The 24684-nt window shown below is 29.3% G+C and overlaps 2 protein-coding genes across 2 annotated transcripts in view; one reads left to right on the top strand and one right to left on the bottom strand.

Annotated features, from left to right (window-relative positions):
• Positions 1 to 23860, top strand: part of LOC113382872 (retinal homeobox protein Rx2-like) — a 112681-nt gene extending 88821 nt beyond the window's left edge. The window contains exons 3-5 of the mRNA XM_026621122.1: positions 19431 to 19626; positions 21752 to 22049; positions 23791 to 23860. Of these exons, the coding sequence (XP_026476907.1) occupies positions 19431 to 19626; positions 21752 to 22026 (471 nt within the window). The 3' untranslated portion in view covers positions 22027 to 22049; positions 23791 to 23860. The remainder of the gene's footprint in view (positions 1 to 19430; positions 19627 to 21751; positions 22050 to 23790) is intronic.
• On the bottom strand, positions 17284 to 18604 carry LOC113363634 (actin, muscle). The gene has a single exon (XM_026606123.1). It carries the CDS (start codon positions 18522 to 18524, stop codon positions 17394 to 17396), a length of 1131 nt encoding a protein of 376 aa, XP_026461908.1. The 5' UTR covers positions 18525 to 18604; the 3' UTR covers positions 17284 to 17393.
• Positions 23861 to 24684: the final 824 nt, after the last annotated feature.

Below are 24684 nucleotides of genomic sequence, written 5' to 3'. Positions count from 1 at the left end.
AAGAAAAAACAAAATGTATGCATTATTATTGCCAAAAAGCAGCTGAGATGTACCATAAATTAAAATAATATGAAATATAAAATAAGTATGTGTGTATACATATGAATAGGATTCGACAAATATAATTTACTTAAAATATGAAATTAGGTATTAATCAGGGCCGGTCCACCTTTAATGCGATGCATGCGAAAATAGGAGCGCACGCCTTAGGGGGCGCCAGCACTAGATTAGGATATACAATTCGGCTCTCATAATATCGATTAGGAGAAATTTAAGATGCAAATTTGGATATCTTAAATAATACCAAATTAAATTAATTTAATCCAACATGAAGTACCAGTGTTATGTTATGGTTATGCTTATGTTATACCATTCATAAAACTTCAATTTCCAATATAGTGTGGGAATTGAAACTCATCATTTTATTTAAAGCAGTTTTACATTTAACATCGCTCATATTATAAATATATATGCGTTTGGCGTGAAGAGTAATTTAAAATACATAATTATTATTTTTAGATAAACGGTAAATATTAGTATATTATATTTAAAAATTGTGGACATGGTTACAGAAACACGTCTGTTGGGTCATCTAATTAATAATAAAATAAAAGCACAATTAGCTTCAACTAGTACTATAAAAAACGTCGGTGAGATTGCAAATCGAATAATATTCTCAGTATTTGTTTGTAGTTCTAACAATAGTGTATAATAAACCTCTCCACGATTTCGAAAGATTTAGAATCTTGCATCTGGGCAGCCAAAGGGTGTCGGATAATGCTGTTTCTTTCAGAAGAACTGACAGCCCGAACTAATGGCATCTAATAGCGACGCGCGGATAACGTGAAATTGTGTTCCCTCGTCTAATAAAGACCGTTTCTTTATCCCTTGTATTTCCGATACACTTAACAATCGCTCAAGACTGGATAGAAGAAAATACCATTAGTTATAGCCAATTAGGAATTAATCGTATTTTCGAACACTTGCTGATGTTGCAAAAAGCACACGGAAAAATAATGCATTGAACGAGATATATGTTAAAATACTTCTACGGGTATTTGTCCTATGTGTATTTAATATTTGATAGTAATAATATTTGTCAAGTCAATGTTATATATAAATATAGTAAAATCTGTAAAATTCTATAATATTTTTTTAATATTAAATTATTTTCTTGTGGTCCTTGACGTACATAAACTTTGGTAAAAAATATGAAATATGAAATCTTTCATTTATTCTTCAACCATCGTACGACCTAATCATAAAATTGTAAATTTATTAAAAAAAATATCTAACAAAAATAAAAAGTAAACGTATATACAGATTTCTGTTTCACTTATTTTCATAGTGTATATTTTGTTCGCCGGTCTAATGCGTGCTAAAGAACTTAACGTGAGTACTCAAATATAATATTATCGCAAACGAAATATATCTGTTCCAATTAGTTAACTTATCTATTCGTTTGCATCAGATACAAAGACATTTTTTGCAATCGTGAAGATAATCAGTAAAATGACTACGCACAATTTAGTTCATGGGTAAGATTTTTATCTAAAATTGCAACAACTGGACCATTTAGTGGGTACTTTAAACGATTTGTCTCATGTTTCATCTTTGTAAAAATCTTACATTTAGTAATCTTCAAATCTGGGCACTTGTAAATTTATAATTTACTTTCTTTCACTAGTTACATTATTATAATTTTTTGGATCATGGAAGCTTTTCTGAGGATGTTATCGAATTTTATTAAAATTTTATCAATCACTTCGTGTTTCTGACGAATCAAATCAAGTTGACAAAACATGTTTAATCATTTCATGCAGATTCATTGATCGAGTCATTAATCAAAACTCATTGTCTTGATTTAATTGAGCACGCGATCCATTGTCCTTACATTCTATTATTTTACAGTGTTTCAACATATCAATTTATCGAAGAGTCATTACATACATCGGCATATGCATTTTTAATCTGGATTTTTATAAAGGCATAGAATTAATTACTTTTTCTTAGTCCTTTCGGTTTTAGATTGAGTTATTTCAATATAATCCAAGAGGCAATGACATTTAGTTGTACTATAAAAAATCGATTGTGTACGGTAAAAATTAAAAAATCTATATAAACAAGTGGTTAATATTTATCTTAATTATTTGTGATCATATTTTTATTAACTGTAGCAAAATTTTGTAATGTAATTATTTTAGATCTTTGTCTCTAGTTCAAAAATATTTATTCCAAGTATCAATTAGGATTGCCGTTAGCAATATATTTTGCTCGTATAGTTGTATATACCTGATGACAACAAGATAAAATTCGTGTCGAATTACAAGTCGCACAATGATCTTTGCAATGAGATTTGAACTGAAGATAACAAGAATTCTCTTCAATTTAAAAATCTCTCAAAGAAACGTACGAAAATGGACCCTTGAAATGTGTTACAGTAAATTTTCGTTTAGGGATTTGGCACTCGTTTAATTGAAGGGTTTGGAGTTATATAATATAATAACTATTAAGGCATGTTTTTGCGTCCCCCATTCTATTGTGAAAACTGTATTGTAATAACAATGCGACAAAAGATCGGAAGAGTAATAGATGTTATTTTAAACAATGTAATTGGCACTTAGAAACATTCGTTTTATGTAGGGTTTTTTCTCAGATTGACCTAAAGACAGGGTTTACATTTTGACCTCTTGATTGATGTAATATCTTCCATGTGAGAGTGCTTCAAATTTATAACAAGTAGATCAGCACATAGATGTAAAAATAAGAAATACATAAAACGTAAAACACATTGATCATTCTCACAGTATTTTCGTGTGAATAATTCTTTAACTTAAAGTAAATGTAATCTTCTCATAATATTTTTTTATGATATGTTTGAAAATCTTTCATAAAATGTTTGACATTCGCCGTAATATTAAAATTGAAAAATGAGACAACCTGTTTTTGAAGGTTTCACAATAACTTTGATATTGACAAAGAAATTTTAGTCAGCCGCAATCGTGTATTGAGTTGCAATAGTATGTTAGTGCTATGTGTTTAATTTTAATTTATTGTATTACTTAGTAATTATGTTTTATTACTGGTTTTATGCTTTGTTTATGAATGAATTTTAGTGAGTTTTTTTAAAATAAATTTAAGTAAAAAGGTAAGTAAATTAAAGTTATCAAAATTGTTGGTTGAATTTTCACATTATACGGAAGATGAACTGATTCAGAATATTTAATATATATTTGGACAAAAGTGGTTTTTGTTTTGATTAATTCGGTATGATATGCAATGTTATATAAAAAGTAATATTTAAGGTCGCGCAAAATCAATAATTTCAGCATGATTTTAGTCTACATAAAAAATAATATAAATCGCTATTATTTAATAAATTTAGTTAGTGGTGTTGATATTACACTTTAAACGTTTGATATAATAGATATTCTCAACAAAAAAATGATTTGGTGATAATCGAAATAAATCCATAAAATTTTTGTGTGAGTACCCGGATAGTTTTAAAATTGTTTTCACAATTGTTTGTAAAATTTGTTTCAAAAATAAATATTTTATAATAAGTTAGCATATTGGCATGTGACGACAACTATAGTGAATCTTGTAGGGTTAATCGATCTATGCGAATATTAGTATTACTGATGTAGTCAACTAATGGTTTTGACTACAATTTTATATGTACATTCAGGAGTCTGCCGTAAAATAGACCAATGTTGGGACAAGAGTATGTTACGTAGCGTTTTGCATATAAAATGGCACTAAAAACTGTCAAAATGATATGTATTTTATGTGCAGCCAAGCGTTTTACACAATTAAATGCAATTTGACTCATTTGTTATTATGCCGTATCACAAAGATCCTAGGTTAGGTTTTCTATCTAAAATAACCACATAGCATTTTGACAGTGTTCAGTAGCACTTTATATGAAAAATGCTACATAACCTAGTCTTGCCTTAACATTGGTTTATTTTACGGCAGAATCGTCCCATTAATGTAGAAAAAAAATCTGATCTATTGATTGGCCTGATTTGATGATTGTATATAAATACGAGTATAAAAATTGACTAAACCGATTTGAACATACACATGTTTTCGAAAATGGCGGTTTCTGTGGAGTTTCTTGACTCGGGTGGCTATTCTTAAACCGAACACCATGGTATGATTTTTGGGGGAGGTCTCGTTCTGACGTGATCTTAACGACGTGTCACGTCCAGAACCGCTGCGATACCCGCCGCGTGCTGTATTAGCCGCCTTTCTTGAGTCTGGAGGAGTTCGCAAACCGAGAGGCTACTTTCTTATTGTACAATACCATATTGAGAGGGCGAATTGCTTGTATAAAAATTCAATTGGGTTTAAAACACATTTAAGCTGCAATACAAAATTATATTAGGAAATCAATTTAGTATTTAGTTTTGAATTTGAGTTTAATTTTGCTTTTGCTACCAAAATTACAAGAGAATGAAATTTACTGTAATGAGCACTGCTAAATATTTTGGAAATACAAAAACTCATTATGTAAGTGTTATATTATCACTCAGTAAATAAACAATATTTTCTATTTAGAACATTTTGAACGGTAAAAAATAAAACGTACCGCAAATGTTCTATATTTTGATTCAGCTCACATTTCATTATCAATTTTAAGTTAATGAATCTTGATAAAATATCTATCTAGAATTATTATAAATGTATCATTTTATCAGTATTAAATCTAAATCAATGTATCGAAGTAAATATCGTCACCATAACGATGATTTATAATCTCTAAAGTAATATCATATTCTACATTGCATGTATATCTACAATTCTAGAAACAATTCTGAATCGTTTTTAATTGCGTTATAATAAACGAGGAAAAGTTTATGAGTAATTCGCTCATAGTTAAATATAATTGCGACTATAATTTGCCACACGCATTTTGACGCCGAGTTGACACCAATCTCACACTTATAATATGGTCATAACTGATATGGGAAATATTTCTGGACAATGAAATTTATTTACCTGGAATGTGTAATAATTCAGAAATATAGCATTCAATTGGTTACTAATATATTATATACGACATTGAGGGGCCGATCTGCCGTAAAATAGGCAAAAGTCATGGCAAGACTATGTTACGTAGCACTTCTCATACACAATTGTACTAAATACTATCAAAATGCTATGTGCATGCTATACATTTAGGCCTTTTAAAAAAATCCAAAAATGTTTTCATTATTTTGACATATTTATGAAGCTTTAACTTCATAGAGACGATATGAAAAAGCGCGTAAGCGACAAACGGATAAATATTGATAAGGAACCCATAGGAATGTAAACAAAATTTTACTTATTGTTAAAATCTCTATAAAATATCTGATAATTTGATGTGCATCATATGTTTAATGATCATTTTTGAGGGCCAAATGTCATTTTTATTTTACTTTTTTCATTAGATCTTTAAAACCGCTAGACCTGCCTTCATGAAAATTTGATCAATTCTTCATCTTGTCAATACAAGTAAAATGTTTTGGAATTATTAAAATCGGACGCTCCGTTCTCTTAAAAACTGAGTTACCGTTTTTGGCACTTTTTGCCCCGTATCTTCGGAACGGCTAGACTTGCGTCCACCAAAAACTAATCAGCACGTCTCCTTATCAATACGAATCGAATGTTTTTTTTAATTATTCAAATTGCTTTATTCGTATTCCCGAAATCGTCGACGAAAATTTGTATCCGCACACACATACATACACGCACACACACATACACACACACATACACACACACATACACACACACATACACGCACACACATACATCCATTTTTTCTAAGGTATGCCAAAATGTTCAGAAACCTTTAAAACGTAGAGATATATAAAAATTTTCATTTTCGTTTTTTTTTGCGATTACTATAACTTGCCCTACGGGAAGATAATAATGGTATTCAGTATCATTTTATATGAAAAGCGCTACATAACATAGCCTTGCCATAACATTGGCCTATTTTACGGCAGAATTGTTACCTGAAATTTTTTGGATATCTACATCGAAGTGATCACGATTTAAGAATTCGAATAAAATAGATGAAATACCTTGATTCGATTTTTTAAAAATTACTTATTTCCTCTTTCCTTTCTCAATTATCCCGATTCTTTTCACAAAATAATTCCCCACATTTAATATTTGACTCCAAAGATCGCTATTGTATTCAAACAACGTATTCTCAAACGCACTCTCGGGCGTTTCCAAACATCGCTTCGCACACAGGCGAAGCTTTTAATATAGCGAATTACGCCGGCGGGCACGGGACCGTTTAGGTCACATTAGTCCTCCCCTTCGGGCGAGGGTGGGTTTCGTCGATCGCCGAAAACGAAGGCCTACGGTGGATGATTTCACCGGGCTTATTAGTCGCGTTATTCGCCAGCGGGAAGACCGTGTTGTTTGCGCGGCGGCACGCACCGCGCACGCGTCGACCGTCGCCAAACAAATTTCGACGGGTAGCGGCAAAGTCAGGCACAATAGACGGTGACATCGCGCCTGGACCATACTCGATACAGTTTCGGGATACGAAATGCAGGGATGTACTTGGGACACAGATCCAATGCAAAGTCTAATGTAACTAATTATTTATATGATTTTGTAAATTATATATAATATGTAAATGATTTGTTAAAGATTTTGGTGTTCTGGTTCCTCACTTACGCCACAATAAAACACGAAATTTATTTATTTATTTAAAGACGATTAACATTTACATTTTAGAAGATGTTTTTAGCCCCGTGGCCGCAAGCAAACTGTTATTGCTTATGTTTTATTAAATATAATCTAACTGAAAATGCTTAGTTCAGCGTAATGGGGAAAATCTTCGAGAAGATTTGTTCAAGTGTTTAATTAACAAAATAAGCAAGTATTAGTAAATTGCGCGACAGACTGCAAACTAAAATTGATCTATTTCTCCCCACGTGTAATTTTTCTGACCACAGCATTTACCAGAACCTCATTGATGCCCTAAGTTTTATTAAATTACAGCAATGGTGCTCAACAGATTATATGTACATATTCTGTCTCTTAAAGCTATCGGCTATTTTATTCCATATTTTTAAGTGTAATAATTTTACTTTTTCTTTAAAGGTTGTTTTCAGATTATTAAGCCTTTCTACATAAATAGCAATTAAAGACAGTGTAATGAATACACGAAATAGATTTTGACTGTTGTTTGTTGTTCTACAAAATATTCTGAATAGACATTATAATGATTATTTTGCTCGCTCGAAAGTGGCAGTGCCTCAATTATTTGGCAGAGCGACAGGATCTGAATTAGAGGTCCTGGATTAGTGATGCATTAATGACATCGAATTTTACTTAGAAATATAGAGAGCAGTATGTAAGAAATTTATCACAACAGCTCATAGGATCCTTCAATTATGATCTATAAAAAACGCTGTTTAAAAATGATAAAAATATTTTTTTTAAATATTTTAATACAAATAACAATTTATGACAGCGTCATGAATAGATTTTGGCTCCTTATTTGTTGTCCTGCAAAATATTCTGAATAGACATTATAATAATTATTGGGCTCGTTCGTAAAAAAGGCTAGAGCGACAGGATCTTAATCCGAGGTCTTTGAATTATCAAGCAGTAGTGGTGACATCGATTTTTACTTGAAAATATAGATAGCAATATGTAAGAAATTTATCACAACAGCTCACAGGATCTTTAAAATTCTAATCGTTGTTTAAAAATAAAAATATATATAATTTAAAAAAAAACACGATAATACAATTAGACTAATTCCATATCATCTCACAATTATTTTTTTTTAAATTTTATTTTCAATAGCAATCAGAATACATGATAATTCTATGAGCTATTTGGCTTATGTCATTCACTCGCACACATAAACACACACTTTCAAACACACATAAAAATTTATCTGATAAATATTACATCATATTTAGAGAATCACTTCAATAAGTGATTCTACTATTCTGTTCACATAAAGTTATAATAATTCTAAGGGTCCTCCATATTATCTTTGGGCAGCTTCTTCTTCAGTTTTCTTGAAGTTGGTGTCTCAAGAAGCTGAGTTACTATAGAGTTTGTATGATGTTGTAGTTTATGAAAATGTTTGACACTGTTGATTTGTATAATTCTGTTTATAAATTCAATATAAAGATCGTCGTGTAAAGTTTTATTGCTAACAAACCACGGAGCATCTGTAATCTGCCTCAATATTTTCGATTGGGCATTTCGATTGCATCAGCACTATGTTGGATCTCACACGTTATGATGCTTTATTTGACAAATGAATAACAAATGAAAAGATAAAAAGTTAGGTCTTAAAATCAAATAAGAAAAAAATTATACTATCTTTTTTTACCCAACAAAATGATATTGCAAGCAGTTTCTTTTCAGATTACAAAATTCTTGACATTTTATATTATTTTTCTTTACTATTTAGATTATCAATTATGATGAATTTCAATTACAACATTTTTCATTGATACCGAAAGATACTGGAAAATATACTCTCGATATAAATAGGTCAATTATTTGGTAGTTCTTAAGGACTAGATTGAAAAATATATAGACCTAGTTTCCACTCCAAAAATCCAACTCTTACCCTGCAATATGCCCTCTATTCTTTCTTGAATCCATTCCGGCGTTCTTTATGTTTTTGTTTTGCGAATACCCGCCTTCCTCGAATGTCACCCGCGAACGCATCGCAAAGTTCCATATTGGGGGTTGCGATTTGTTTGTCCTGCACAAAGAGGCACTCGCGAACGTCAGTCGTTGCTTTATTTCCTTATGTTATTAAAATATATATTCGTATTACATTCACTGCATCCAGGGTTAAAGGACTCTGGATGTTCAATTAAATAAGAGAAAGATGAGAGGTGTTTGAAGGATGCCTTCGAGAATTTAATAATGTCACTCACGAAAGGATTATTAATATGCATATGACGCGAAATGTTATATGAGAATATGTGCAGGTACAAATATTGAGACAGGTGTTGGGTGTCTTCTCCTCGTTCTGGATTAATTTTAACATCAAAAATAATATAGAGATATTGATCAATAAAATGGTGAAGTGTCTATATTACAGATTAGTTTTAATAATTACTGCTTGTGTCTGTTTGTGATGATTATATTTTTTCTAACACTTTCATCGTGCATTTTTATCGACACACATAACAAAAATTAAATGGCTATTTTTGCCCGTTTATATTATTGATTAATTTTAATAATTATGACGTTTTAACTATATATTCGGTTTTTTAAATTAATTTGAATATTGTGTAAACACTGCTTTGGAAAACAGTGTATGGAGTATTATATTGTAAAATTAAATTATTTTTTTTTAACTGTGTTTTATTTAGCAATCCGAAATACATAAATATTCCTATCAGCTAAATTGACAATATTAAGAGCGATGTCTAAGAAGAACTCTAATGAGATCTTCTTAGTTTAACAATTAATATGATAATATTATATTAGAGCTAATGTAAGACTAAGTCTAAAGGCCAGTGTCGTCCTTATGCCAAAAGGTTGAGTAATGTCAACTATTGATGGGTTCGAATGTAAGTCCAGTTTGCGTTTGTATTTTTCATTTACTTCTTTGAACGTTAATTGCACCGTTTTCATGTTAAGGTCGCTGTGAATGGTTTCATTTGTCACGTACCACGAAGAATTAAGTATTGTACGTAGAATTTTTGACTGTGTCCTCTGCACTATAGCTATATTCGATTTGTAAGTACAGCCCCAGAGCTCAATTCCGTAGGTCCAGATTGGTTTGATGATTGTTTTATATAGCAGCAATTTATTTTAATAATTTTGAATTAAATAAATATATTAGAAATTATTTTTAAAAGCGCAAATCCAATATAACAAATGAATTATTTATAAATGAATATCGAATACTTCATAAATGCAATATTTTTTATTTGATAATTTTATTAAAAAATATATTTATTAGTGTGTTACATTTCTTCTCATTCTTATCTTTTATTTTGATCAGCAACTATTTATTATATGCTATAATTGAAGTAATAGTTTCGACGCATATACATGTTCAAATATTCAATAGATTTACCATGAACTTACCATACTGATCTATGGAACATATCCCGTTTCATTATGGATTGTATTAACATATTTAATTTTTTTTTCTGAGAGGGATGTACGAAATATAATCTATGATTATCCTCCTCATATTGTGGTCTGTTTTCCTGAAATTGATTTCATATGTGTCCAATTATAATCCATTTTTTTCGCCGCAATATCTCAAATCCCACGCGAGTCATGTCTCCGTGCGTCAAATTATATTTTAATGACCGCGCATAAAACCCTTCATAAACACGCACGTTATTACCCAGGGGATGATATGTTGTTTACTGTGCCACTGTCGTAAGTAAATACCGACTGTAATATATTAAAACAGATATATTTATGTACGTAGACACATACACAAAAATACGTACATACGTACATAGACGCATACACTTACAAATTCATTTATGCTTTATACATGTAGCTTGAAAGATGAAATAAATATTAAGTTGTAAATTTTTAGACTTAATGATATAGAGTTATGTGTTTTGATTTGCATTCTAGATTCTTATATTTCTTGATAAGTAGGGTAGGGCGGGGCAAAAAGGTCAAATTTGACCTCAAGTAATTGTACTGTCTCTAAACAAAATAAAGTACATCAAAACGTATAACACGTATCAGACCAGCAACTTTTGTGCTATGTTCAGTAAAGTTTTCAGTTACTTTCTTATTATAAACATGTGCTTTTTTACTATTTTTTCAAAAATTTTGCCTGTCTGTCGCCTTTTTTCCTTTTGGGTAAAGTGGGATGGCCGTGAGGCAAAAAGATTGAATGTCTTATTTTTAATTTCAAAGGGTTTGTACGAAATCATAGCTGCAATATTCAACCAATACGAAATATAAATTTATTGGAACATTTTTGACAAAGTTAACACAGCATATAACCTCGACCTGGTATATCGTCAGAAATATTCATCAGCAGAGTTGAAACACTATTAATTCAATTTATTTCTTGTAAAATAGTTTTTTAATTATTCACACCTTTGCCAGAATAAAGTTAATCTTTTTTACCGCATTTATGATAATATAGAGGAGATATAAATACAATTACTCTAAAATATGAGTGTTAAAGATTCATTGGTAAGATGCAGTCAGGCGAAATTAAAATATCAATTTCACATTATAGCATTTTATCGTTTTTATTTGGTTTATTTCTAAGTTGATTTTGATTACTTAATGGTATATTAAAACGAACAAATAAATAAATAAATAATATATAACATAATAATAATATAAAAATTGGTTTTAAAAAAGTTTTTTTATGTTTTTTTTAATTGCAATATTTATTACAACTCGTGAATAATTTAACATCTAGTAATAATAATAAACAATAACATAAATTTAAATAAATAAGAGTACAAAGGATAAAATTTACATTAAAATGATATCCGTAGTATGATGATTTAATATAAAATAAAAGCAAATAATAATAAAAATAAAATTAATAAATAAATAAATAAAATTTCTGAATAATAAAATAATACTAGAAAAACAATAAAGTGGAATTAAAATAATAGGTAACAGATAATGATAAATATAACAAGATAACAATATTAGAAATAATAAGATAATAATAATAATAATAATAATAATGTTAGCGTTTACTCAAATATTATGAGATCATTGGGAATTTTTTGTTTTAGCCTGGTTGGGCGCGTTTCTGAGAATACTTTCTGTGCCAAGTATATATTTACACGATTTGATTTTTTTCTTTAATTTGTTAATTCAAACTTTGATTTTTTATAATACATATTTTTTTATAATATTCATGTAGTATATGAAACAAGCATTAATTCTTTTATATTACTGTGGTATATTATTATTAAAATTTTACATTTTATCTATGTGTTTTGGAAGCTTGTGCAGTATCAAACCTAATTTTTATTTTTTAAATATTACATTTAAAATACACCAACACAATAATAATTAAATTCTAATAAATTTCCGATTTGCATCGAACGCCCTCTGAACGGTTTCGTATTGCCACCCTATTTTTCTCTCACAGTTTTTCATATTACGGATTTGAATTTCAGGCGCGTGACCTCATTATCCGACACTAAACTGCTACTAATAGAAATTAATCTTCCAAAATTACTAACACCAACCATTGATATAGGGTAAATTAAATATCGTGTTTATTGACTACTGATTTATGGGAAAATAGTAGAAAATTTGTTCATAGTCAATGCGGATTCAATATTACTGATTTTCTCTTTATTATCTGACGATTATCCAGAATTATATTCTAGGTACAACCCTTGCTAAAAAAAATGTCTTGTTACCCATGTAATTAGAAGATATTTGACATACGATAATTTTTACCAAATCGTAAGACATTGGCAACATTATATTTGCTGTAGCGAATTGAAGTTTTGTCAACTCAATTTTTTTTTGTATTTCCAGAACTACTGATTTTGTCTCTAATTCAATTATTTTGTCGAGACAGCAGATGCAATGTGAGAATTTGCGACTAATATTTATTTACAATTCAGTTACCTTATCGAAACATCATGATGGCTTGAATAATATAACGTACACGCCATCAAGCACTTCAGTTTGATACTGGAGTGTCAGCGTTCTCTATTCAGCATAATGGAATACATACTAGGGTAATATGCATTCAAAGCCCAAATCGACTATGGAACCCATGTTTGCAAGCTGGAAATTCAGTTTCTAACTGAATGATGTTTGCTTAACAATTATCTAATAAGTGACTTACAGAGTTTTAGTCAGCTGACGAAAGTCTATATACTAGAAATTAAAAAATTACAATAAATTTCAATATAATTTTATGAAAATTAGATCTTATATTTTGTTTCAACAATAAATATCAATCAATGGGCTACGCTTCTAGGTCATACAACATTATAAATAAAATAATCACATATAATAAAATATATTAGTGAAAAATCGCATTGTTTAATTTATGTTGAAAGTGAAAATTTTATTTTTATTTTCAAAGTAAACGAACCAAAAAATAAAAATATTATCTAAATACCTAAATTGAATTATCACTGAAATACGATTATATACACATTTTGGGAAGTTTATGCAATTTTCCTAAGACAAATACACCTAGTTATAGTATATTTTTTATTCGCAGTGTTGTAAATTTTTTTACCCAAGTATTGCAAATCCATTTCTCTTTTCGGCGTAAAACCCTTCACAGATTATCCTCTGATCTGTATGGAATAAGGAACAAAGTGTTTTAAGCGACAGTTTACAATAGAAATCGCTCTATATTAGCCATGTGTAAGTTCACTTCAACAATGAGAGGAATTCAAGTACCGGGTGTCAAGGGTTTTAATAGATTACAAAGATAGGTTCCAGTGCCAAACTTTTATTGTTGTTTGCCGTTTTTTACAAAGCTGTGTACGTTTTTTTCTGCTTATTCAATTAAAGCAAATACATACCGGTGTAGTAGTAATGAGTTAGTATTAAATTACGATGGGATGATTTTATCTCTGGATGAAACATATGTTATCAATTCTATTTAGAATGTTTCACCCTCGTGTAAAGTTTATTGATAGAGGTTGTTAAAAATATATTAAAGGTAAATTTATACAAAGTAATTGTACAATGTAAATTCATATTTATATACAAAGTAAATGGTAATATACAAAGTAAAAATGTTAAACGTTTTTAATAAAAATTAATATTCTATTAATATATGAAGGTTAGATGTGTAGAATGTTATGTGCAAAATATGTAAGTGATGCAACCACTTCTTTTACAAATTATTTTCTTGGAACAATTGTGATTAAATTTCTTTCTTGCCTTTACCATTAACTTAAAATTGAAATATATTGCTAAATATTTTATATTAATTATTTTCAGTTTCATCAACGATTAAAATCGTTTTGATTGACAGTTTTCCAAAACCTGTATGAACCAAATTTAAACACACTACGCTTGTCGCAAAATAATTACTTTTCTTGTCAATTAAACACGATTAAAATTATAATTAGAAATAAGTTTTAATTAATCGTGTTATTTAAATGACATTTACATACACCGCCCCGATGGAATGATTAGAGTGTCATTCTGTTCATTTTCGCGTGCTGGATTATTAAATAAATGTTCATCTAAACTTTGACATGGAAAAGTTTGATATTTTATATTTTTATTTTATTTTTTTTTTATTAAATTCATTTTTAATTATTTATTGTTTTGTACTAAACAAAATAAAATTTGAAGAAACAGAGTTTTATTTTACAGATTAATTTGATTATAATGTTGATATAAATAGTTTCATGTACTTTTTTGTATATTTCTGCCATCATTCTGAAAAAACCGTAACGATTATGCAAAGTAAAAGATATAATTATTTATAAATTTATGTAAAAATTTTCCTTGTCATCCAAAGTATTTTTCTTGGCAAATGTTAATAGATCATGATGCAGGAATGTTTATGAAAAAAATAATAATATAATAATTTTAATAATAATAAATTCGTTTTCTTATTTTTTTTTCTTAAAAATGCAATGAATAAATAATGATGTTCAGTAAATTGATAGTAAGGGGTCTAAGGGCTATCAGTAACAGTAGTAACTAGTAACAGAGGTTTTTAAATAAGATTTTAAACAATATTTTTTTATCACACCTAGGGTTATTCGAAACAAAATCATGGGGCTAGTTGTAACATGTAAAAATCATATATAGATTCACGTGAAGAAGATTAGATGGTAATACCGCACTTTTTCAGATTAAAGATTTTTTTTAGATTAAAGAATTTGAATTGTAACACAGCACTTTTTCAGAAAATGATTAATTTTGAAATAATGAACAATAGTTGTGAAATTATTTTTACTTGTTTCGGTAGAGTATTAGTTACAGCAACTATCTATCTTTATATAGTAGAAATATAATTCGTGCATCTCAAGGTACAGTAATTTAAAAAAAACAGACTCCAACTCTTCATAAATTATTAAGAAAAAATATTTGAGTGCATAATTCAAAATTATTATTTTTTTTTGTAAAGAAATGTAAATAAACTTCAATGAAATTTTATTTATAAAAGTACAAATACTCAGGCATCAATATTTTCATACATACAATAAATTTAAATATTTGATTTTTATAATCATTATACTATTTACAAAAAAAAAAGATTCAAGAGCCGTTGATAAATTTACCTCGACTATACATACCCAAAGCAATACAAGAACTCTTACAAGCGGGCTCTAATAAAATATACTTTACCTTTGAGTTCTCTTTGTGCAAGCATTTCCATAAAATAATTAAATATCAAAATGAAGTTAAATTTAATATAAGCTTTCCTCTCTTAAAGTAACCGTTTTCTAGATGGAACTGAATGTCATTACAATCCACGTAATAAAATATTATATTAAACGTTCATAAAGAAACGGAGCATGTATAAACTCATTAAAATGGTAAAGACTTTAAATGTTTAATTACGCTTCGCATGGTGCAAAAGGTAGAGAGAATATTATGGGGGTGTCGGCGCAGGCGCTGACATTTTCGTTTTCTATTTCGACTTGAATTAATTTTTATCATATTTTCAAATTGGCTTTGTAAAATTCAATACGTATTGTATATACAGTTTACTATTTACTAAACACCTAAATTATTAAAAAATATTTATCTTCTGTATATTTAATAAAAATGGAACATAACCAACGCGTGATTAAATATAAAATTGATTTATATCCTTGCATTTCAGTTTTAAAGAGTTTACAACAACATTTTTTTTTTAAATTTCATATTCAGTTAAATTTTCTAATAGTAGTGATAAGTAACAAACTATAATTTAATTAAGTATTTATTATTCTTTTTCATGTGATACTTTTTATTAAAATACAATGAAATAAAATCGTGGGATTAACAATTCTTTCATATGAAAAAATAATCACTAATGTTTTATTATATTATTTCTTTTATTTGTAGTAATTATTAATAATGTGAATTAATAGTTTCACTTTGCAGTAAAATCATTTAGATATTAAGTGATTATTTTTTAAAATACTGTTCTATTACCATTTTATAATTACATATCGCTTTAAGTAAGGTTCAATATAAAAGTTCGAGTTTCAAAAACAATTGATGAAAACTGTTAAAATGATTTGTAATTGCAACTTATTATATTATTTATTAACAATATTTGATATATTTTTTTAAACAATTGCATCTTTAATAAATTTAAATAAACCATTAAAAGTTTCTCGTATTTTATAAATTGGTTAAAATTTAGAATTATTTACATAAATGTTCATGAATTGTTATATTAAAAACAAAGATCAAATTTTATTGAAGTATGTCATTATCAAATAAAATTATAAAACTTTATCTATTATTACAACTTTTTTTATTAAGAAACACGATCCGAAATGTTACAAAAAGTTTTTAAATTACTTCTAAAAACGTGTAATGCGATAAAATTAGTCGAATTAGAAGTTTAAATTCATTTGAATCACGCCTTGTTACACCGCAGTCCAATTAAAAAAGTTAAAGTTCATGATGAAACTTCATGCGCGAAGGATTATTAAATTTAAGACAAAAAGTGGGTTGCGTAATGAAATTATATAATGTTTCAAATCATTTTATAATTAAACTTTGGCCATACTTCACGAAAGTTTAATAAAGATTTAAAAAATCACTTTTATTTAACATTTATTGAATTAAAAAAAAATAAAAAGAAAAAATGAATAATTTTAAATAAAGTTATTAAAATTATTTTATCTCACACAATTAATAATTATTTTGATTATTTATTCAGAATTTAGTTAAAAAAAAGTTTCACTATTCATTTATTATTTATAGTCCCATTGTTCCCAAAAATAAATTCCGTTTCAGGGTTTTGATCCGATCCATAATTGGTGTTCTAATACAATGTGTATTGGACGGAATGCTAAAATTAACTAGTCGAAAAAGAAATGAGCGCAACCAAAATAACTCCTAGTGAAATCCACACGCCCGAGTATATCGACTGTTCGATACTTTGTAATATAAATAAACACAACGCACTGATAATAGAAATTGGCAACGAACACCCTGAAATAAACTAATATGCTTTGATTAGGTCTTACAATAATATGCAATAAAAACAATTCATAAGGTCACATGAAATTTAATTTAGCTTGTACAAAAGTAATCGTATCTATAAAAGATTATACATTAAATGTTATTTTCAGATGTTTTGTAAATACTTACTCTATGAAAACATTTACTCAAAAAATCACTGTATCATAACAATATTTACAATTCCATAGATGCACTGGTAAAAAGTCTTAAATAGCTTGTTTATTAACAACTTAAAGATGGTATTAAGTATTAGCTTAGAAGCACTTGCGGTGGACAATTCCGGGTCCGGATTCGTCGTATTCTTCCTTGGAGATCCACATCTGTTGGAAGGTGGAGAGAGAGGCCAAGATGGATCCTCCGATCCATACGGAGTATTTCCTTTCTGGGGGAGCGATGATCTTGATCTTGATGGTGGATGGGGCCAAGGCAGTGATTTCCTTTTGCATGCGGTCAGCAATACCGGGGTACATGGTGGTACCACCAGACATGACGGTGTTGGCGTACAAGTCCTTACGGATATCAACGTCGCACTTCATGATGGAGTTGTAGACGGTTTCGTGGATTCCGCAGGATTCCATACCCAAGAAGGAAGGTTGGAAGAGGGCTTCTGGGCAACGGAAACGTTCGTTACCGATGGTGATAACTTGTCCGTCGGGAAGTTCATAGGATTTTTCCAAAGAGGTGGAAGCAGCAGCGGTGGCCATTTCCTGTTCGAAGTCCAAAGCGACATAGCAGAGTTTTTCCTTAATGTCACGGACAATTTCACGTTCAGCGGTGGTTGTGAAAGAGTAGCCACGTTCGGTCAAGATCTTCATCAAGTAGTCAGTCAAATCGCGACCAGCCAAGTCCAAACGGAGGATGGCGTGGGGAAGGGCATAACCTTCGTAGATTGGGACGGTGTGAGATACACCATCTCCGGAGTCCAATACGATACCAGTGGTACGACCGGAAGCGTACAAGGAGAGCACAGCTTGGATGGCTACATACATGGCTGGTGAGTTGAAGGTTTCGAACATGATTTGGGTCATCTTCTCACGGTTAGCTTTTGGGTTCAATGGGGCTTCGGTCAACAAGACTGGGTGTTCCTCTGGGGCTACACGGAGTTCGTTGTAGAAGGTGTGGTGCCAGATCTTTTCCATATCATCCCAGTTGGTGATGATACCGTGTTCAATGGGGTATTTCAAGGTGAGGATACCTCTCTTGCTCTGGGCTTCATCTCCTACATAGCTGTCCTTTTGTCCCATACCGACCATCACACCCTGGTGACGGGGGCGACCTACGATGGATGGGAACACGGCGCGGGGAGCGTCGTCTCCGGCGAAACCGGCCTTGCACATACCGGAACCATTGTCCACAACCAATGCTGCTACATCATCGTCACACATCTTGACTGTTTGATTATTTTACTATCACTGAATAAAAAACTAACACGAGATGCGTGCACTCCTTGAGTTTGACTGACACAGTGAACTCCCGGCCGCAAGATGATCCTCTTATAGCCTCGGCAGTCGCGGCGGGACGAAAATAGCTTCGCACAGAATCGTTCTCGGGTGCTAATATGTGCATCTCTTCTCGGCCCTTTCCTGATACGGACTTGTGCAGCAATGTCGATAATAATGCATTTTATATAACATTGCTGATATATTATAATTTATAATATTAACTTCAACTTTATATAAAATTAAAAAATATATATTACATAATAATAGTCCAAATGAATCTAATACAAAATAATATTTAATTTTGATAACCGAAATAATGAATTAATAATTTATTAAATAATTTACAGCATTTGTTTCTAAAAATGTCAAAGGTCATTAATCATTTCTTACTTCAAACTCAATCTCTATATACATTTTATATATTATATTTTCCATTATTTGTCGCGTATTTAGACACAGATAATCGAATTCAAATCATGAATTCAGTACATATGTCATTAGGCACACATTGACACTTTTACGACGTTACATAAAAGCACTAACAGTGTTTGAATAATGCGCCACGCGACTAATGGAGACGATTACTCGTCAGTAATATATACTGCATGATTACTCAAATCAAATAATAAATATATACATAACTGGTCATTATCTTCCATAAATTATACTCAAATATATTTCTATCTTTCATAATTGGCGTTGTAAATAACTTTGGTTGCATTTATGTATTACATTTCGTACATGCTAAGCTATACTTGGCATATCATCACATTTTATGATTATCTATTTATATCAGCGTTTGATTTATTTATATCATGACGATTTATTTACATCTTATTTCTTTTGCAGGTTTGGTTTCAAAATCGACGTGCAAAATGGCGAAGACAAGAAAAAATGGAAGCTGCACGTCTCGGCCTGAGTGAATACCACGCGGTCAGTTCGCTCTCGAGGATAACAGGTTCCAGCTTAGCATTGCCCATGGACCCGTGGCTTTCGCCACCACTGCTGAGCGCCCTTCCTGGTTTTCTGAGCCATCCCCAAACAGGTTTAATAATCTTGTTTATTTGCTTAATCAAAATATAGTAAGCCTGAAGAAGCAATTTAAATTTATACAAATATGTTTTTTAAATATATTAATTGTTTTCGATATTCCGATATTATGGAACAATCACGTATTATAAAACGTTTATAATTGGTCTGCGAGTCTGATTACACATCACTCGCAGTTTAATTCATTACCGTTTATTCACTATTTCAAATGAAGTATTTGAAAACCTAATTTTTAATATATTAATATATTATGTATCGAGTGAAAATCATTATAATTTTACAAGACTGACAGTAATCTCATAATACAGAGAATAAAATAATAAATTTATTACATTGATTTTTCAACTAATAATTTTTGCTTCCCAATTGTCACTTTGACTTTAACATTATTAGAACGTTTATTTTAGGTTTAATAGTAGTAGTACCATTATTCTGTTATATTACATTGTTTCAAAAAAATTTTTTTTAATTTTTGATCCTTTTACGCTTGATTTTAGATAACAGCCCAATAATTAACCTATCTATATTTGATAGATTTTTATTATTATAATTTATCTAATCTGATAATATATTTTAATTAGATACTGCAAAATCTAGAAAACGAGTTTAACAAAAAATGAAAATAGAAATTAAATACTAGAGTTTTTGCGAATATCATTATTTTTCTTATAATAGCATAAACATTTAACAAACTCACTTCATACTACGTATGAACATTATATTCAGGGCCGGATTTAGAAATTTTACGCCCTGGGGCACTGAAAAAAAAGCCGCCCCGTACCAGGATTTTTACTTAAATAGTTTTTATATAAAAATTCATTTTAAATTCATTACGCATTACGTACTATAAATAGTGGTGCTTGGCATCGCGCCTTTAGGCAAATTGCTGGAACTTCCCGTACCAAAAATTAAAATAAAAAAAATATATATATATTTTCAAAACTTTGAAAAAAATTGACTATTTTGAAAAATTTAAGTTTTTTTACATATTTTTCGTGCTGCTTTGGCTGCGTAGAGTCAAAATATAGAAGCGCGTATGCGCCGCGTCGCAGTATAATAGATAAACAATGTTACAGAACCCATAGAAATGTAAACAAAATTTATACTTATTATTAAAATATCTGATTTTTTAATATACATGCGTCTAATGATCACTTTTATTGGATCACCGAAACCTTCATTTTGTCTATACATGTACATTTTTTAATGATATTGGACGTTCCGTTAGTCAAAAACTAAATTATTATTTTTGGCATTTCGGCCCGTATTTTCGAAGAAGTTGGACCTTCCTTGGCCAATAACTAATCAGCACGTCTCGTTATCAATAGGAATCGCTATCATTCAAATAAAATTCAATTTTAATAAATTTAATAAATGAAAGTTCATAATTTTCGAAAACATTCAAAATATAAAAAAAGTTTTAAAGCTCTTTATAAAATGTAATTTTCTGCGCTGAAAGTTTCGGTAACTTGCCTTAAGGCACAATGCCATGCGTCACTAGTTTAATTTTTTTGGCGCTATAAGCTTGGAAGTGCACAAATTCGTCATCTTAAGAATGCTCGAGATTTGAAGAACATATTTTTCTTAAAATTTCAGCTCATTTACGAATCTTTTTACTAGCAAAATTGCCAAATTTTTCATTGCAATCGTATTATATTTTGTTAATTATATTGCTCGAATAAAAAAAATTATTAAGAAAATGAGTTAATTATTTTTTTTTTTCACTATCCAAATTTTGCCGCCCTGGGCAGTAGCTCCGACTGCCCCTACTGTGAATCCAGCACTGATTATATTTATAATATACTAGCGGTGCCCTGTGTTATGCACATAAAGAACTAAATAAAAATGCTATTCTATTACATCTAGTATCTTTCGTGATTAATTGTTGAGCTGTATTAGATGCATCTTCAAGTGAAATGTCTTATTCAGCATCCCAATATATTATATAAATTATAAGCATATCAGCAGCATTTATACTGTAAAAACGAAACAACATATGTACACACATACATGCATCGGAGTCTTTTATAATTAAAAGTTGAAAATAATATCCTTGTCTAACATTTATATGTTACTATAATTTTTTTTAATATATATACTATATAAATAATATTACCCAGGTTACCCAAGCTACCTGACACCACCAGTCGTCGGAGACGCACCACCGTCTCTAACGAACCCTTCCCAGAGACACTGCCCGCCGCAATTGCCGCTCGGTGGTGCCGGCGCTGGTGACCAGCACTCGGCAGTGGCGTCGGCAAGTCCGTCGCCCAACGGGCACCTTCCACCAGGCGGCAACAGCGATCGAGACCCGAGATCGACGAGTATTGCTGCCCTCAGACTTAAGGCCAAAGAACACGTCGAGAGCCTGTCCAAGGGATTGCAGATGGTATAAGATGATTGTGTTAATGAATTTATGTACGTAATTTGATGTTCGTTTTGATTGGTGTATGGCAAATATAAAAATATTATTCAAGCATAAAAGGAATCGAATGATTTGCTACTATATTTTACCCTTTCCCAAATTTTATATTTTTCTAAATTAAGTTCAAAATTTGCATGTTTTTGAAATATATTTGCATAAATAGTTAACTGCATGTATTATTACTTAACACGTTCGCGGACGTGAATGCTATAGCATTTATTTTCTTTATGATACAGAATGACAAGAATGCTATAGTATTCAAATTACAAAGCCAATTATTTATTTTGAGTTTAATTCTATATAGTTTTACGTTTTGTAATTTTTATACATGTTTACCAAGGTAATGACTTATTCTTTAGGTATTTTCGTATTATTTTAATTTTTCCGTAGTCACTAATTAGCTTGGCTAATTAATGTGCTAGCACTGAGTAAAAGAGAGGCGTAATACTTGACGTGGGTGCTATAGCATTCACAGTACATGACTATTAAAAAGTGATAATTTGACTACTCTAATAAACGGTGTTCAATCAAATTTTGGATATCACAACCAATTTAAAAATAAATTACTAAATAAATTATAAGTAAGTTATTAAGTAAATTTTTGTACCTTGCTGAAAATTCTACTGTCCGCGAACGTGTTAATACTATGCTAAATCTATCAACTAATTATTAAATATTAAACTATAACTAAATAACAAAACAAAGATAAAATAAAAATAATAATGTTAATACGAAAAATTAATAATTGTTCAGATACATTTTTCTGATAATTCTATAGTTTTCATAATTACTATAACGTCATACATACCTATTGTATTCTTATAAAATTAATACTTGAATTTAACAACTTTTAAAGAGTGTTTGATTCGATGTTGCAGCTTTATTATATTATGTTTGCTTTTGTGTACATATATAATGAAATATATATGATTTATTTTATTTTAATTTTACTTACTTACTTACTTTCTTTTTAATGTTGCTTCATTTAACCAAATAATTTTACAATACAAATATAATTTTTGTTTAATACATAACTATCCCAGGTAATGGAATATCACTGTATTATATCTATCTGTTAGTTTATATATTCGAGATTTATATTATCTTTTGTAATATGTTTACATAAAAAACTGATATAAAAAAACATATTTCTTACTATAGGCCTTACATACTAAAATCTATCAACTAATTATTAAATATTAAACTATAACTAAATAACAAAACAAAGATAAAATAAAAATATTAATATACGTTTTTATCTTAATATGTAAGAAATTATAAAAATATATATGTATGTAAATACACAGATATATACATATATTGTCGTTTTGATTTTACTTCATATGACTTAATATGACATTTTAATTTAATGCAGAAAAGTTGAAAATCTTTACTAACCTGTTAAGATAATTCTCATCCCTTTTACATATTGTCTTCTTTTTTTGTAAAGACATTGTAATTGTAAATATTGTAATTGTAGACATTGTAAATATTAACGAAATCTCATATTAACCCATAGTTGATAAGTATTTATTATTTATGTTTATTTTTAGACAATTCGATTGTATTATTACAAGAATTATTCCGATTTTCCCTTTATCTTTTATATCAATGTAATTATTTATGTTTGATAAAAAATTAATATTTGTGCTTGAGATGAATTACCATAGTTTTTATTACATTTCTTTAAAAAAGATCTATTTAATTTATATTAATGGCTCTTTTATATTTCAGAATCAAAGACACTATGTGGATTTACTTAATGATCTGGGAATCAGATACGTGCAAGAAAATTGTTAATGAAGACATTTGTGTGAGATTTGGTATATATGTATAAAGTAATTCAAAATCTATAAATACAAAAGAAATATTTAACTTAATATTATATAGAGTATAAATTATATTCAAAGTATTCAGATGTAATGTGTGCATAATATTATAAGTTTTGAAACAATACTACAAATTATCGGATATAATTTACGATTATTCGTAGTAGCGTGCTGCAAATGTTTACACACCAATCTAGAATTTTATTTAACACGTGCCATATTATTGTAAATATATATTAGTGAAATTTAATTAGTTTAATATAAAAATATTATATTGTGCAGCATTGCACGAAACAAGTTAGATAATATAATCATTTAATAGATTAAAAGAATTTTAAAAAATAATTCAAATATTTGCGACACATTATAAAATTCTTATTGTTAACTTAACTGATCAAAAACGATTTTTTTTTTATAATTTTCATAATATTTGAACTACTATTGTATGAGCAATTACTGTTTGCTGTTACCAAAATAATAAATTTGAGTTTTCTAATCGTTAAATTGAATTCAGATCACTATTACAAATTGCAGGTCTCATTTTTGCACGAAAAAACTGAATAAGAAATTGCTTAACATTGAAATAGTACAATTTTAGTTAATACACGTTTATTGATTTCAATACATGGTTTTGTAAAAATATATATTAATGCATTAATACAAAAGAATATATTCGACAGAACAACAAAAAATATTTTGGTGATTACTTATATTTTTTCCAAGTTAAAAAAGCAATAATAATTGAATTATTGAAATGAAATTATCTTAGAAATTATATACCTGATTAATTTTTATAATT

The sequence above is a fragment of the Ctenocephalides felis genome, unplaced genomic scaffold, assembly GCF_003426905.1.
Source record: "Ctenocephalides felis isolate EL2017-DRISC unplaced genomic scaffold, ASM342690v1 CF-g0.4_SCAFFOLD_00845, whole genome shotgun sequence".
Classification (NCBI taxonomy): domain Eukaryota; kingdom Metazoa; phylum Arthropoda; class Insecta; order Siphonaptera; family Pulicidae; genus Ctenocephalides; species Ctenocephalides felis.
Note: the sequence above shows the minus strand (reverse complement) of the source record. Positions and strands in the feature narration are given on the sequence as shown.